Here is a 16,108-nt window from a genome sequence, read left to right as displayed (position 1 = left end):
TGCCAGAGATACCCAGCAAGTTCTCCTTTCTGGACAATAGAATGTCATGTCTGACAGTGTCAAATGCTGCACTACAATCTAACAAAGTTAATATGCTTGTTTGTCCAGAGTAAATCATTAGTTACCTGAAGCAGAGTAGTTTCACAGCTGTATTGTGCCCTGAAACCAGACTGAAAGGGTTCTATCAATTTATTAGTGGTTAAGTAATTGCTGAGTTGGGAGGCTACAACACGCTCAAGAACTTTTGACAGAAAAGGTAAGTGAGAAATAAGCCGAAAATTGTTAAGATTGTAAGCATCAAGACCAGACTTTTTTAACAGTGAGGTTACAGAAGTGATTTTAACGGTGGCTGACACAAAGCCAGTGTCGAGGGATGTATTGACATAACAGTTGGGATTGTAGCATGAAGGCAGAATTTAACAAGTGTGGTGGGGATGGGCTCCAATACACAGGTAGTGGGTCTCATCTTAGAAAGCAGATCATTAACAAATGCAGACGTGACTGGTGAAAATTTAGAGAAAGAGCTGGATGGAGTAGGAAGACAGGGAAAGATATAAATGGATGATGGATTTATGTTAATTGAATTATTTAAATCTTTAACTTTACTGTGGAAAAAGTGGAGGAATTTGTCACAGACTTTGGTAGAGGTGGTAATTGGGCCAGATGCAGGTTAAAGTAGCTTATTAACTACAGAAAACAAATCCCTTGAGTTATCCTGGCCACTTCCTGTTATTATGCCATAATGTGTGTTTTTGGCTGCAGTTAGTGCATCCCTTTGAAGGTCAGGGAAAGCCTGGATGTGCACGGTAAGGCCAGTCTTACATGACAGTCTCTCAAGGCATCAGCTAGCTCCTTTCATCTATACTAATAAAAGGCAAAGCCCTCACTGACTGACTGACTCACTCACTCACTGACTCACTCATCACTAATTCTCCAACTTCCCGTGTAGGTAGAAGGCTGAAATTTGGCAGGCTCATTCCTTACAGCTTACTTACAAAAGTTAGGCAGGTTTCATTTCGAAATTCAAAGCGTAATGGTCATAACTGGAACATATTTTTTGTCCATACACTGTAATGGAGGAGGCAGAGTCACGTATCGCGTCATCACGCCTCCTACGTAATCACGTGAACTAAAAACAAGGAAGACATTTACAGCACGAGTCACACGCGGGAACGAAGGTAAATGACGTTAATTTTTGACTGTCTTTTAATACTGTGTAAGCATACATATTAACACATGTGCAATTAAACGTGTGCATTTACGGGGTGATTTCTCAGGCTTAAAAGCTCACCTTTTTATCAAACGCGGGAACAAAGGTAACTGACGTTGTTCACTGTCTTTTAATACTGTGTAACCATACATATTAACACATGTCCAATTAAACGTGTGCATTTACGGGGTGATTTCTCAGGCTTAAAAGCTCGCCTTTTACTAAAAAGGTAAATGCAAATCTATTTTCAATCAGTTTATTGAAACGCTCCCGTTAAGGATTGCAATAACATATTCGCGAGATAAAAGAACGAAGTAGGGGGAAATGGAGGAAGACCCGCAAACAGCGAACAGCAAAAAATTAATTAAACAATTGAGAACGGAGCGAGTTAAGCATACAAGCATGTTCATAAGGGAAACAAAGCACGGTGTAAAACGTAAGTTTAAATTAAGTTTATAGAAACGCTCCCGCTGCGGATTGCAATAACATATTCTTGAGATTAAAGTTTAATGAGAAGACACGAGGTATAAACGAACCACACGCCGTGGCGCAACGTTAGGGGCAACAGTTTCAACCATTCTATGATCTGCTTCTCGCAACTGAAAGACGGCACATGGCGGATGTTAGCCGACTTGCTGACCGCAACGTTAGGGGCTTCAACTATGCCGCTGATGCCACATCTCAGTGCCAACACTTTGCACACTCTACTTAAAAGACACGCCCTCCTCACTGGACAGTTAAAAACACCAATCAAACTAACGATGACATCAAGTATTACCCAATCAAAAGTAGAAAAGGAGGCATCTTCATAAAATACGTGTCGGATGATTTGCATGAGACGCTGCTTTAAAAAAAAAAATGATAAAAAAAATACGGGATAAATCCCGTCCAGTATTGATTCAAAACGGGACGCGCAATTTCATTCTCAAACGCGGCACGATTCCGTATTTTAAAGGACGGGTGGCAACCCTACAGTGGCAGGTAACCACCCATACAATCACATTGTGATTCAGACTAGGAATGCAATGAATGTAATTACCCCGATCTACATACAAGGCGAAAGTCTTGCAACATTCAAAGCTGATGGTTTGGGATAAGTACACCATACAACATAAAAGAGCTTATGAAGCCTTGAACTGAAAAAAGCAAGATCTCAGAGATCGTAAAAAAAAAAAATAGGAGGTAATGTCGTTTTACTCGCTATACATTTTAGTCAAACATTACCAGTTATTCCACGAGGGAGACCAGCAGAGGAACTGAACGCGTGTTTAAAATCCATGCTTCTCCCACGCTCGGTTCTATGTCGCATGTTCTCGGGTTGGTGCACCAAAAAATGTATACATTTAAGCATGTAATGGGCAAACAAAAAATGAGGTATACCCGAAGGCACTGCAGTAGTACTTAATGTAACTTTACTTCTTAAATGTTAATGTTTTACTGTTTAATAATTTATACGCTTCTTATATGTTGTTCAAATTCTTTTATCAAAATACCACTGACAGCGCAATGCACGATAACATGGAGTGAATACACCATACGCATCCGCCCACGGCTGCCCTGCTGTGCGCAGATACGAGTTGATTCTACAATAAAATAAAGATAAAAAGAGTAAAACAATCATCACCCATAAAGCGTGTGTGTGTGTATATATGTGTATATATATATGTTGATATGTGGATGTGTATATGTATGTATATATATATATATATATATATATATATATATATATATGTAGATATGTATATATATGTGTATATGTATATGTATATATATGTTTATATGTGTGTGTGTGTATTTTATATATATATAAAACACAGCAACACTCATAACAATGACAACACAATTACATTGACAATCATGTTACGTTATTTTTAAAGTGTTTCCTTTTTTTTTCATAACCTCTTTAACACACTACTTCTCCGCTGCGAAGCGCGGGTATTTTGCTTTATAATATATGTGTATATGTATGTATATATATATATGACAGCAACACTCATAACAATGACAACACAATTACATTGACAATCATGTTACGTTATTTTTAAAATGTTTCCTTTACTTTTTCATAACCTCTTTAACACACTACTTCTCCGCTGCGAAGCGCGGGTATTTTGCTATAGACCATAACTCCGAATTGCACCTTGGAGCTGAGTGCTTAAAGGAAACCTCCTTATGCTTTACAGGTGCTGCTTTATCCAGTGCTGAAAGAAGGGCTGTGTTATAGTGGTCAACAAAACTATCTAGTGTTGATGGAATAGGTGAAGACAGACAAAGATCAGAAATGGACCTAGCAAGGATAGAAGGACAGGTATTTTTAAGGTTTCTGAAAGAAATTTGACGTTTACAGGTAAGAGGAGGAAGTGGTAATGAGACAGTGAAAAGTACTGTTTTATGATCAGAGAGGCCCAAATCACTGCTGACAGATAAGCCAGATGTACAGATCAAGTCCAATATATATAACCACTAGACTGAGTCGGAAAATCAACATGTTGCACCAAGTCAAATCTGTCCAGTAAAGATAGGAATTAATTTGTCAGCTTACTTGTAGTAATGTCAATATGGATGTTGAAATTGCCAAAAAGAATGACTCTGTGAAAGGGAACTTAAGTGGGTTAATAATTCAGTCAGATCAGATAAAAAAAGACGCATTTTATTTTGGGGGACAATAGAGAACAAGGAGTAAGGCAGGACCTGATTTCCTTATTAGCTTAAGAGCCAGACACGCAAAAGACAACGGGCAGTCAGTTGGGATTCTTTTGATGTTTAGTTCAGTTCTAACAATTACTGTGAATCCTCCTCCTTGTTTTGAGCTGCAAGGTTCTGTGAAGTAAATGTATCCGGATAGTGTTGCCTTCATGAGAAACATAAAATCGTTTGGTTTTTGGAAGGTTTCTGTTAGGCAAAACATGTCAAGGTTGGAGTCTGTAATGAATTTTGATAGCACAAGCACTTTGCAATTAAGAGATCTTGAGTTAAACAATTCAATATGAGCTGACGAGGGTTCCTTGTGGACAGATCCATAGTCAGAGTTTATTTTAACAAACTGCAAATTTGGCACAATGACATTTCTATTTCCAAAGCCATGAATAGGATAGCGTATTCCTGAACAAATGCTGCCATTGAACTTTGCATTCGCAACTTGGCTTTGGCGGTAATCTGACCCGCGATGTAAATATTTTGGGTGCCGCACAATGCTAGAGTCTTTTAGGACATTCCAGTCTGACCATTTGTTCTGTACATCTGTTTAATACGAAGATGTTTGTCACAAGAGTATTTTAACATAATACAAAGCAATACTTATCCGATAGTAGTAGAGAAGCAACATAACACAGTGGAGAAGATGAGACGGGCGGGATGGGGTCGCACAGATGAGCGGCAATAGCAACCAGCAGAAAAAGCATAATAGGAGATATTACAAGATGCCCATGAAGTTATCAGAATTTGGACATTCCAATGTACAGCCACATAGATATAATGCTGGGTATTGCAGGCATGATCGCCCCAGAACCATAAGCCAGGTGGATGTAAAATCAGGTAATTTCTCAGTTGTTAAGCACGTGTAGAAGTAATATAGAGCAATCCAGTATATCCATTATAATCCAGAAGACAGACCATCCCCAGCTCCTAGATCGCCACAGTGCAAAGAAATGTTCATAAGACACGTCCCGTGAACTACAGAAAGATTCAGTTTTCCCCAAGGTTGAGAACCCTGTCAATGTAAAGTCCATAAAGTCATTAAAAATAAATCCAAATCAGTGCAGTTCGAGTCAGATGCATCTATGAGCTACATGTACAATAAAAAAATGAAAGAAATGCAAATTTAACATGAATTTTAACAGAAAGTGTTGTTAACAGGGAGGAGCGACAGCAACATGCATGTGCCAGCGTCCCCTCCCTGAGTGATAGTACTATAGTAGGGATGATGGGCAAATAAATGAAAAAATGAGGAAATGAAAGCCTAATGTAAAAATTCTTTTTCTCTAGGTTCTTGCTTCCCTTATTATTCGACTTGCTTTGGCTGAGACCTTTTGCCTAAACTGTGGTATACTAGCTTTGGATGAGCCTACGACAAATCTAGATCGAGAGAACATTGAATCCCTTGCACATGCCTTAGTTGAGTAAGTATAACATATTTCGTGAAATGTTGAATGTTTTATGTAAAATTAAGTAATACTTGCATGGAACAAAGTAAAGACACATAGCTAAGTATTTAAAGTATTACATGGCACAGTGTACTGTACAACTAAAAGAAATTAGCACCACAGTAATTTATCCATATCTTCTATATCATTTGTTTAGCAGCTAGTATTATCCAGTGCAACATAAAAATCATTCTAGATACAGAACATCTACAAGAACAAGTCTGTGAACCAACTGGAACTACCTTATGTTATGTTTTTTCCTAATGATGTTTTGGGCCCTCACATGGCACAGTGTTGAGGTTAATTTTTTGTTATTATGAAGATGATTTGAATCTGAAGTACAGTAATCCCTTGCTATATCGCGCTTCGCCTTTCGCGGCTTCACTCCATCGCGGATTTTATATGTAAGCATATTTAAATATATATCGCAGATTTTTCGCTGCTTCGTGGGTTTCTGCGGACAATGGGTCTTTTAATTTCTGGTACATGCTTCCTCAGTTGGTTTGCCCAGTTGATTTCATACAAGGGACGCTATTGGCAGATGGCTGAGAAGCTACCCAGCTTACTTTTCTCTTTCTCTGATCCTGACTTAGGGGGATTGAGCAGGGGGGCTGTTCGCACACCTAGACGATACGGACGCTCGTCTAAAAATGCTGAAAGATTATCTTCACGTTGCTATCTTTTGTGCAGCTGCTTCCTGAAACGGCATGCTGCACTGTGCTTCGCATACTTAAAAGCTCGAAGGGCACGTATTGATTTTTGCTTGAAAAACAAACTCTGTCTCTCTCTCTCTCTCTCTCTCTCTCTCTCTCTTTGTCTGCTCCTGACGGAGGGGGTGTGAGCTGCCGCCTTCAACAGCTTTGTGCCGCGGTGCTTCGCATACTTAAAAGCCAAACAGCCCTATTGATTTGTTTGTTTTACTCTATCTCCGTGACATGATCTGCTCCTGACACGCACTCCTTTGAAGAGGAAGATATGTTTGCATTCTTTTAATTGTGAGACGAAACTGTCATCTCTGTCTTGTCATGGAGCACAGTTTAAACTTTTGAAAAAGAGACAAATGTTTGTTTGCAGTGTTTGAATAACGTTCCTGTCTCTCTACAACCTCCTGTGTTTCTGCGCAAATCTGTGACCCAAGCATGACAATATAAAAATAACCATATAAACATATGGTTTCTACTTCGCGGATTTTCTTATTTCGCGGGTGGCTCTGGAACGCAACCCCCGCGATGGAGGAGGGATTACTGTAACAATAATAGACAAACACAGTCTATTTAAATTAGTAACACACACAAATTGTAGCTGTTCACTATAAAATACATCTTTTAAACATTCATAGTTCAGATTAGAAAAAGTCTGTAAAGCTCTAGACTGGTAGAGAGAGAGGCAGAGAGATAAACTGATCTTTTTTTGTCCCCATGGGAAAATTGGGCTTTTTTACAGAATCTTGTTAATTAAATAAATACAAGCAGAACACACACCAGAATGACTAATAATAATACTGACACACTTCTGCTGAATAATTTGTTGGCTTAAAGTGCTGTGTCAGGGAGAGAAAGTGTCGTGTTATGTATAATGCCACTCAGTTTTGTTTTCATTCTCTCCACTGCTCCAACCTCCAGGGATTTGAGAGTGTATCCTATAACTGAGTCTGCCTTTTTAATCAGCTTGTTGGATTCTCTTGAAGTTATGATACCGATTCAAGACCCTACAGTGTTGAAAATTGCTGTGGTCGTAAGAGTCTTATACCCACATTAAAGGAATGTAGTCTTCTTAGAAAAAAAGAATATTTTCTGCTCTTTCTTATATAGTTTCTTTTTTGTTATGATGCCAGTCTAGCCTGTCATTGATATGGATCCCCAACTACTTGAAGCAATGCACCACCTCTATATCTAGTCCCTGAATAGTGACCAGGAGTAGAGACTCTGAGGTGCAGGAAAACTGTTGCTACTCTCCCAAGATGGTGTTCTTAAAAGATCATGGAGAGTTGGTCTCGTCCGTTATAGAGATGGGCGTCTGAAGCAGAGTTCCGCTAGCAGCGTCTTTATTTTCCCACATATTTCATATTATTTAGAGGTATCCTGTATTTAACCCGACCAAGGAACTTCCACTGCAATATACAAGCATGAGTAACAAGAAGAAAAGTCAGAAAGAACCAGAAAAGAAAGTTAAAGCTGCATCAAAGTCTGGACAAACATCCGGCCCGAGTGCAAGGTATGGCCTCTCGGAGACTGACCTGGAACAGGCAGACGAATGCGCAGATTTCCTGGGACCCCGCTCCATTATATCGTCTCCAGTCGAGATTGAAAATGGGAGTGAAGGTGCAAGTGATACAGGTTGCGATGGATCGCCGATTTCTGAGGATCATTCGAGACTAGAAAAGGCCCTGCAGGATGTGCTCTCATCTACTCATCGCGAGCCCGCAGCACCTGCTGTAACAGGAGCTGCATTTCCATTTGCGGAGCACAAAATCCGAAACGAACTGTCCGAAGTGAAAACTGAACTGAGAGAGATGATCGCTACACTGGCCACTGCCATGGCTACGGCCATAAATGAGTTTAAGAAGGATAACAAGAATGAGCTTAAGAAATCTAACACTGAGCTTAAGAAGGATAACAAAGACCGGGAATCGTGTCTATTTCAAAGTTTTGATGTGAACTTTAAAGGCATGTTGGAGAAATTAGAGGAACACATCAAAGAAAATAGATCCAAACTGAAAATGCTTGCCGACCAAATTAATGACGTTACAGATCAGCTGGGTGACTTTAAGCAGGCATTCACGGCTCGAGTTGAAACAGCGGAACAATTGGCATCTAACGGCGATGAAAAAGCTACAGCTGCGAATTCCGAATGCAAAAAACTCGGAGACAGACTTGCGGCCCTGGAAGATGGGTACAGAAGAAACAATATAAGAATTAAGGGTATACCTGAGAAATGAGAAAGCTCAAACCCAGTGAAATTTGCAGTAGAATTACTCTCTAAAATAATTGGAGATGATTTTAAACTCGACATTGAGATAGCAGCTGCTTATCGCACATACAGATCAAGCACCTTTAAACCTAGGTCTTTTATTGTCCGCTTCGAGTGATTACGATGTAAGCATGGTGTGATGGCACTTCTCAGACACAAGCAAGAGATTATATTTGAAAATAATCTTATTCGTATTTTCCCCGACTTCTCACCATTAACAGCTGCAAAACACGCAGCCTACTTTAACATTAAAAAGTTGCTACAGAAAGTCGATATCAAATACAGCCTCTTGTATCCCGCCAAACTGAAAGTGGAAGTTCAAGACCAATATTATGTATTTCCTAGCAAGGAGGAAGCTGAAAAGGAACTAAAGAAGCTGTTTCCGACACTTTTTTGAAAGTTAATAAGGAGCCGTATTCTGTCAAGACATGGGAAGGACCTATCATCTGCTTTTGGATCCACTTTTAAAGAGACTGGTATTATAATTATACATCCTTTTCTTTACTTGGACATTATATGTTTATGTCTTAATTACAGTTATAGACGTGAGTGTGGAAGAAATTAAAGTAGGGTTGTTTTATTTTATTTTTTTTTACTGCCTTAAAATAGACTGTTTAACATCATACTCTTAGTTTATTGCTATTTCTACTATTTATACTATTACATTACACTGTTACATTAAGATTTACTATGTTTATCCTAGACTACTTTTTAAAATCATTCCCAGGGTTCTTTCTTTTATTATCTTAATATCTTAAAATTGCTGAAGACTATTTTAAGCTTAAAGACTGTTAATGATTATATTTTTGGCAGATAGTATTTAAAACTCAGCTGCAATAGATATCTCTTTGTTTTAATTCTCTAACGCCGCTGCGGGGTGGGGTTTGTTTTGTTTTGGACGTGCTCTGTCTCCTTGTATGTCAGAGGACCGGGGCATCACGAAGTGGGATCAAGCCTCAAGTGGGGAGGCAAAATGGGGGGGTGGGGGGATAAAGGGGGGAGAGAAGAAGAGCAGGCTATATCTAATCTATTCTTCTAATCCTTATAACTATAAATATCAATGCAACAATAGGCTAAAATGCAATAACTCATGGGGAATTTTGAAATTAAGATTAAAACTGCCTCACTACCAGTTAAGACTATAAAACGACATTAAAAACTCAGAATCAATGTCTCCATGATGGGACAGTTAACTTTGTGAGCTGGAATGTTAAAGGCCTGAATCACGAATTAAAGAGAAAGAAAGTATGCTCTCACCTAACAGGCTTAAACGCTAAAATAGTATTTTTACAGGAGACCCACTTACTAAGCAAGGATCAGTTCAGACTACAAAAAGACTGGACTGGCCAAATGTTCCATTCTAGCTTTATAAAGAAAACTAGAGGGGTGGGAATTCTCATACACAGAACAGTTCCATTTGTAGCATCAGATGTAGTTTCGGACCCTGAAGGGAGATACGTTATGGTCATGGGCAACTTATTTAACAGTAAAATGATTTTGATAAATGTTTATGCACCCAATGTCGATGATAAGGAATTCATGCAAAATCTATTTGCATCCATTCCCAATGTGAACATTCATAAAATTATAATGGCTGGGGACTTTAATTGTGTTTTAAATCCACTCTTAGATAGGACTCCTGTGACAGGGGGGATGACATCTAACACTGCAAAGACAATTACACAATTTTTAAATGACCACAACTTATCAGACCCCTAGAGGTTTCTTAACCCAAACTCAAGAACATATTCGTTCTACTCACCAGTGCATTATAGCTACTCAAGAATTGATTATTTTTTATAGATAATAATTTCCTGCCTACGATTAAATCGTGCAAATATGACACAATTGTTATCTCCGACCATTCCCCTCTAGGCTTGGAGCTAAAATCATTAAGCCTCTCACACTCACCTCGCAGATGGCGTCTTAACCCTCTTCTATTGGCAGACGAGAACTGCACAGAATTTATATCCAAACAAATCAGCTTGTTCCTAGAGACAAACACGCCCACAGAGGTTTCTTCAGGAACACTCTGGGAAACTCTAAAGGCCTTCTTAAGAGGACAGATTATTTCATATCTTTCCCACAGAAATAAATTAGAAACCAAGAAAGTGTCAGAGCTAAGAAGCAAAATTACTAGAATAGATGAAGAACAAGCCAGGCGTCCAAGTGAAGCTCTTCACAGGAAAAGGCAGGCCCTGCATACAGAATTTAACATCTTAACAACTCAAGAAACTGAACAACTTATTTATAAGTCAAGACATAATTACTGTGAACATGGAGAAAAAGCTAATAAGCTTTTAGCTCAACAAATTCACAAACAAGAAGTTCATAATGCAATACCAGTAATCACCAACACGAATGGAGAAGAAATCATTGACCATAAAAATATAATGCACGCATTTAGAGATCATTATAAATCCTTATATTCTACTAAGTTGAAAGAAGACAACACACAACTAATGCATTTCTGGATACATTACAGACACCACAAATAGATGCTTTAAGTGCTGAGGAACTGGATAAACCTCTGACGCTAACAGAATTACTAGATGCTATAAAGTCACTTCAAAGCGGGAAATCAGCAGGCCCTGATGGTTACCCCGTAGAATTTTATAAGAAATTCTCCACTCAGCTAGCTCCCCTGTTATTGGCAACATTTACAGAAGCTAGAGACAACCAAATACTACCTCAAACATTTCGTCAAGCATTAATCACTGTCTTTCCTAAACAAAATAAGGACTTACAATGTGCATCATATAGACCAATTTCACTCCTGAATAATGATGTTAGGATACTCTCAAAAATTCTAGCTAGAAGGACAGAGAAAGTGCTGCCCTCGGTAATATCACAGGATCAAACAGGATTTATTAAAGGCCGACACCTATCTTCCAATCTCCAACGCTTGTTTAATGTTATATATTCACCAGCCAAATCAAACACCCCAGAGATATTACTATCATTAGACGCAGAAAAAGCATTTGATATGATTGAATGGAACTACCTTTTCACTGCATTGGAGAAATTTGGGTTTGGCCCGAATATTTTGTGCATGGATCAAACTACTGTATACCAATCCAGAAGCTTCAGTTTGTATTAACAACATTTGCTCAGACTACTTTAAGCTTGAACATGGTACCAGACAAGGATGTCCCTTGTCACCACTGCTGTTTGCAATCGCCATTGAACCACTGGCGGTTCACTGTTGAAATTCTTATCAGATAAAGGGGATTATCAGAGAAGGACTGGAACAGAAAATTTCTCTATATGCAGATGATATGGTTTTATATATATCAGACCCAGAAAACACTGTCCCTACAGTTCTAACAGCACTAACAGAATTTCAAAAGATATCCGGTCTCAGAATTAATCTGAATAAAAGTATACTCTTTCCAGTGAATTCACAAGCATATAATATTAGATTGGACACCCTACCTTTTACCATAGCAAATCAGTTTAAATACCATGGGGTAAATATCACAAGTAAACATAAAGCTCTTTATCAACAAAATTTTGCCGTCTGTATGGGAAAAATTAAGCAAGACTTGCAAAGATGGTCAACCCTTCATGTCACTCTAGCCAGAACAATTAACGTTGTTAAGATGAATATCCTTCCTAAACTTCTTTTTTTATTTCAAAACATTCCAATATATATCAGTAAATCATTTTTTAAGCAATTAGATTCAACAATAACCTCATTTATTTGGAACTCCAAACACCCACGTATCCGAAGAGCGACCCTACAAAGACCTCAGGCAGAAGGTGGCATGGCTTTACCTAATTTTCAGTTTTATTACTGGGCAGCAAACATACAAGCCATAAAAACCTGGACACAAAAAAACGAACATACACAGGCTTGGCTCGCAATAGAAGTAAAATCCTGTAGTAGTACTTTATACTCCCTGCTCTGCTCTCCAATAAATGCAAGTTATCGCAAATATACTAATAACCCAATTGTGCTTTACTCACTCAGAATATAGAACTAACTTAGAAAGCATTTTAAGATGGAAAATCTTTTATCCGCAGCACCTCTGCAAGAGAACCACCTCTTTCAACCCTCGCAAACATATCCAGTTTTTAATACCTGGAAAAGTTTTGGGATTAAAATGCTCAGAGATCTGTATATAGACAACATATTTGCATCTTTTGAACAATTACGTTCCAAATTCAACCTCCCAGCTACACATTTCTTTCACTATCTTCAAATTAGCAATTTTGTTAAACAGAAACTGCCCGATTTTCCTCACCTCGTACCCTCCACCATACTGGAAAAAAATACTGCTCAATTTCGAGGAATTAAACACCATTACCGCATTATATAAAATCTTATTAGAGTCCCTACCTTTCAAAGACCCAAGAGGACATTGGGAAGATCTCTTAATCAATATATCAGAAAAGGAGTGGAAGGTAGCAAAGCAGAGAATTCACTCAAGCTCCATATGCGCAAAGCATAGAATTATTCAACTAAAAATTATATATCGAGCTCATCTGTCTCGCTTAAAACTGTCCAAAATGTTTCCAGGGCAAGATCCAACCTGCGAACGCTGCAACCAAGCTCCTGCCTCACTGGGCTACATTTTTTGGGCCTGCACCAAACTAACATCATTTTGGACCAAAATTTTTAAGTGCCTTTCAGACAGCCTTGGAGTCACAGTCCCTCCTAACCCATTAACAGCTGTGTTTGGTGTTCTTCCAGACGGACTTGAAGTGGAGAACGACAAGCAAACGGTGATTGCATTAACTACACTTTTGGCACGCAGACTTATTTTGTTAAATTGGAAGAATCCTAATTCTCCTCTGATAAGTCAGTGGGAAACCGATGTTTTATATTATTTGAAATTGGAAAAAATCAAATTCTCAGGTAGAGGATCTGTACAGATTTTTTTCAAAACCTGGCAGGATCTAATCAATATTATTTTAGAATAAGAGAAATAACTATTACCGCATTTATTTTTCTTCTCCATTTTTTATTTACCTATATGTATTTCTTCCTTTCTTTTGTTTATTGTTGCCTTATTAAAAAGCCCTAAGCAATTCTCCTTTGGCTAAGCTCTCCTTCTCAGGGGTGGGGTTTGATTTGTCTTCAATTTTTTTTTTCTTTTTGTTATAAATTGATCTATTTGTATGGAATGATTACAATAAAATTAATAAATAAAATTAAAAAAAAAAAAAAAAGATCATGGCAAGGGCCAGGATTGCATTGCTGAAGGAGGTGAATAGAGTGCTAGGGTAACAGCTAAGGATCTGCTGAAATTTCCTTAACTTGCCAAATATCTCTTCATGTGTCCATTACAAGAAAAAAGCTAAACTAGAGTGGAGTTCTAGGAATGACATCATGGAACAAGCAGCTGCTCTCAAAATAAAACATTGCTGCACATCTCAAATTTACAAACAACCATCTGGATATTCCACACTTCTGGGATAAATCAATTCCTATTTGTGTATTTCCTTGGAACAGCTGAGAAAAATACAATACACAATATATACAATTATATACAATATGTATTTGCAAGTGTTTTATATTTATAAACTCTGTTTGTGTATATTCTTATGATTGACTGTATAGTACCCTTACAACTTGTGGATAGCACCTATTGCAAAATCTGCTGGTGCAACTGTCTATGGACCTATGCTGTAACAACAGAAGGGAGGAGTAAGAAAAGCAGCTGTGCAGGTTTATCATGTTAATTATTACGGAGCGAGTGTTGGGTGCTGGTAATATTTTGTGCTGTCTTTAACACCTTATGCAGTCCTTTATGTTCTTGACCTGAGAAGGTGCTAAGATGTGATGCAGCCAATAAGGACAGAGACCAATGTGCACCTGTAGAAACTTGTAAGAACAAATTAAAAAATCTGATCTGCGCTCAGTCATTTTGACAAGAGATGAAATGTGTTGAAATCACTTCAATTTGTTAGTGATAGTCACTCCAAGTAATTTAAAGCCTCATAAGACTAAGAGTGAGCTTTTTGGAAAAACACACAATGCTATGTTGGTAAAAAAAAAAAAATCACTAAGAACTTATCCCAACTGTGAAGCAAGGTGGAGGGAGCATCATGTTTTGTTAGGAAAAAATGTTCACAAAATTATCCAAACCTCTGCTTAAGTCTTTTAAGCATTACAGGAAACATTTGATAATGGTTATTGCTACTAAAGGAAGTTCTACTTGTTACTAAATGCAAGACTTTACATAAATTTTTCAGGTCTTGACTTTGCATGTTTAAACAATGTGTTCATTATTGACAAAATGAAGTACAATTTTGTGTCATCAGTTTAGGTTGGCTGTGTCTATAACTGTGACCTGATCCCTATTTGGAAAGAATTAGTTTTAAAAGTAATTATTACTGGTGGATATCTGTAATTTTAGTCCAGTCCAAATCGCGCGTGTCAGTATGTTTTTACAGATGATATATATATGTATATATATCTGTTTAAATATATCTATTTATCTTCTATAAGAAGTCACAAAAAAATCACCCCAGTTTAAACTAGTTCCATGGAAATTGACTTATCAATAAAATTCAGTCATTTAAATGATTCATTCAGAACTAAAATTACAGAACTCCTCCGGGTAGTAATTACTTTACCCAGGGTTTGAAGTGGGGAAAAAAATAACAGGGTGGGATATCCCCTCAGAGGTCCAAGAACACGCTAATATGAACAATTAGATTTTGACATACGTTGGTGCAAACTCTTGGTCCATGTGGTCCGAACTGACAGTATACATTGTTTCGCATTCATTGACTACTGGTACACATAAGTTAGGAATAGGGTAATGCCAGCACAGAGTACCAATGCATACCAGCCCACTTCAATCACTTAGTTTATCCTAGCTCCTGGGATAACACTAATACTGTCCAAAAAGGGTTTAAAAATTACAGAAATCCTCTGATAATTATTACTTTACTCCATCTCTTGGTGTGAAACTAATCTGATATGAACAGGACATCAGTTGCAGATCAGACCAAATTTTTATAAATAATTAATGCAGAAATCCAGGTAATTTCCAAGGGTTTGGATGGTACTTAATAAATAACCCAGTTTAAAGTACAACACAAGAAGAATTGTTAAAAGTTATTCTCAAAGTTAGAAGAAATCTAGCACTCAGTGCTAAAGTTGCTTAATAGTTGATTGGCTCTGAACAGGTGTAGACATCTAGCAGGAGAACAAAAAAGTAATAAACCTCAGCAGTGCCAAGATTCCCCGTAATAAGGTGTATCTTCAGAAGCACCTGAACATCACTTGACAAGAATGAATTTGGGCTCTGTCCCTAGTGCCTTCATTTGCCTACTGGTTCATTTTATCTCTGATGCTAGACAACAGGCATTGAAGATAAAAAGATAGTGTAGCTATAGCATTGTGTGAGATATGCATCATCTGGTTAGGTGTTCCTCAAGCAATGTTTGCTTAGTCAGTGCAACCATTCAACATCAGTTTGTAAAGTGAGACAAATCTACATTTGGATTAGAAAGCACTCAGGCGTAAGTAGGGGCTACATACCTTAGACGAGCAAGAGGTGACTTCTGAGCTGTGAGCAGGCCATGTAAAAAGTATGTAAGATTTATTAAAGTGCAAAAATCAAGGTCAAAAACAGATGGTGTTAAATAGATACAAAAAGGTAGAGAACAAAATGATGTTAGAATACTAGGCACAGAGGTGAAAATCTCAAAATGGGCACAAGTACAAATCTCTAATATACTGAACTTGAGAGGAAAATTCATTCGACACCTTTCACACTGTCGGCGTGCTTAATGCTAGAGCCAAATTCTTCAGCCAAAAATCCTCTCG

General features: G+C 37.9%; 2 protein-coding genes across 2 annotated transcripts in view; one reads left to right on the top strand and one right to left on the bottom strand.

Annotated features, from left to right (window-relative positions):
- The window catches only part of LOC127529561 (uncharacterized), a 315,715-nt gene that overhangs the window by 256,247 nt on the left and 43,360 nt on the right, over window positions 1–16,108 (bottom strand). The window lies entirely within an intron of this gene.
- Window positions 1–16,108, top strand: part of rad50 (RAD50 homolog, double strand break repair protein) — a 126,401-nt gene that overhangs the window by 107,964 nt on the left and 2,329 nt on the right. The window contains exon 25 of the mRNA XM_028812794.2: window positions 5,195–5,328. Within this exon, the coding sequence (XP_028668627.1) occupies window positions 5,195–5,328 (134 nt within the window). The remainder of the gene's footprint in view (window positions 1–5,194; window positions 5,329–16,108) is intronic.

The sequence above is a fragment of the Erpetoichthys calabaricus genome, chromosome 11 (assembly GCF_900747795.2).
Source record: "Erpetoichthys calabaricus chromosome 11, fErpCal1.3, whole genome shotgun sequence".
Lineage (NCBI taxonomy): Eukaryota > Metazoa > Chordata > Cladistia > Polypteriformes > Polypteridae > Erpetoichthys > Erpetoichthys calabaricus.
This window is presented reverse-complemented; position numbering and strand designations above follow the sequence as displayed.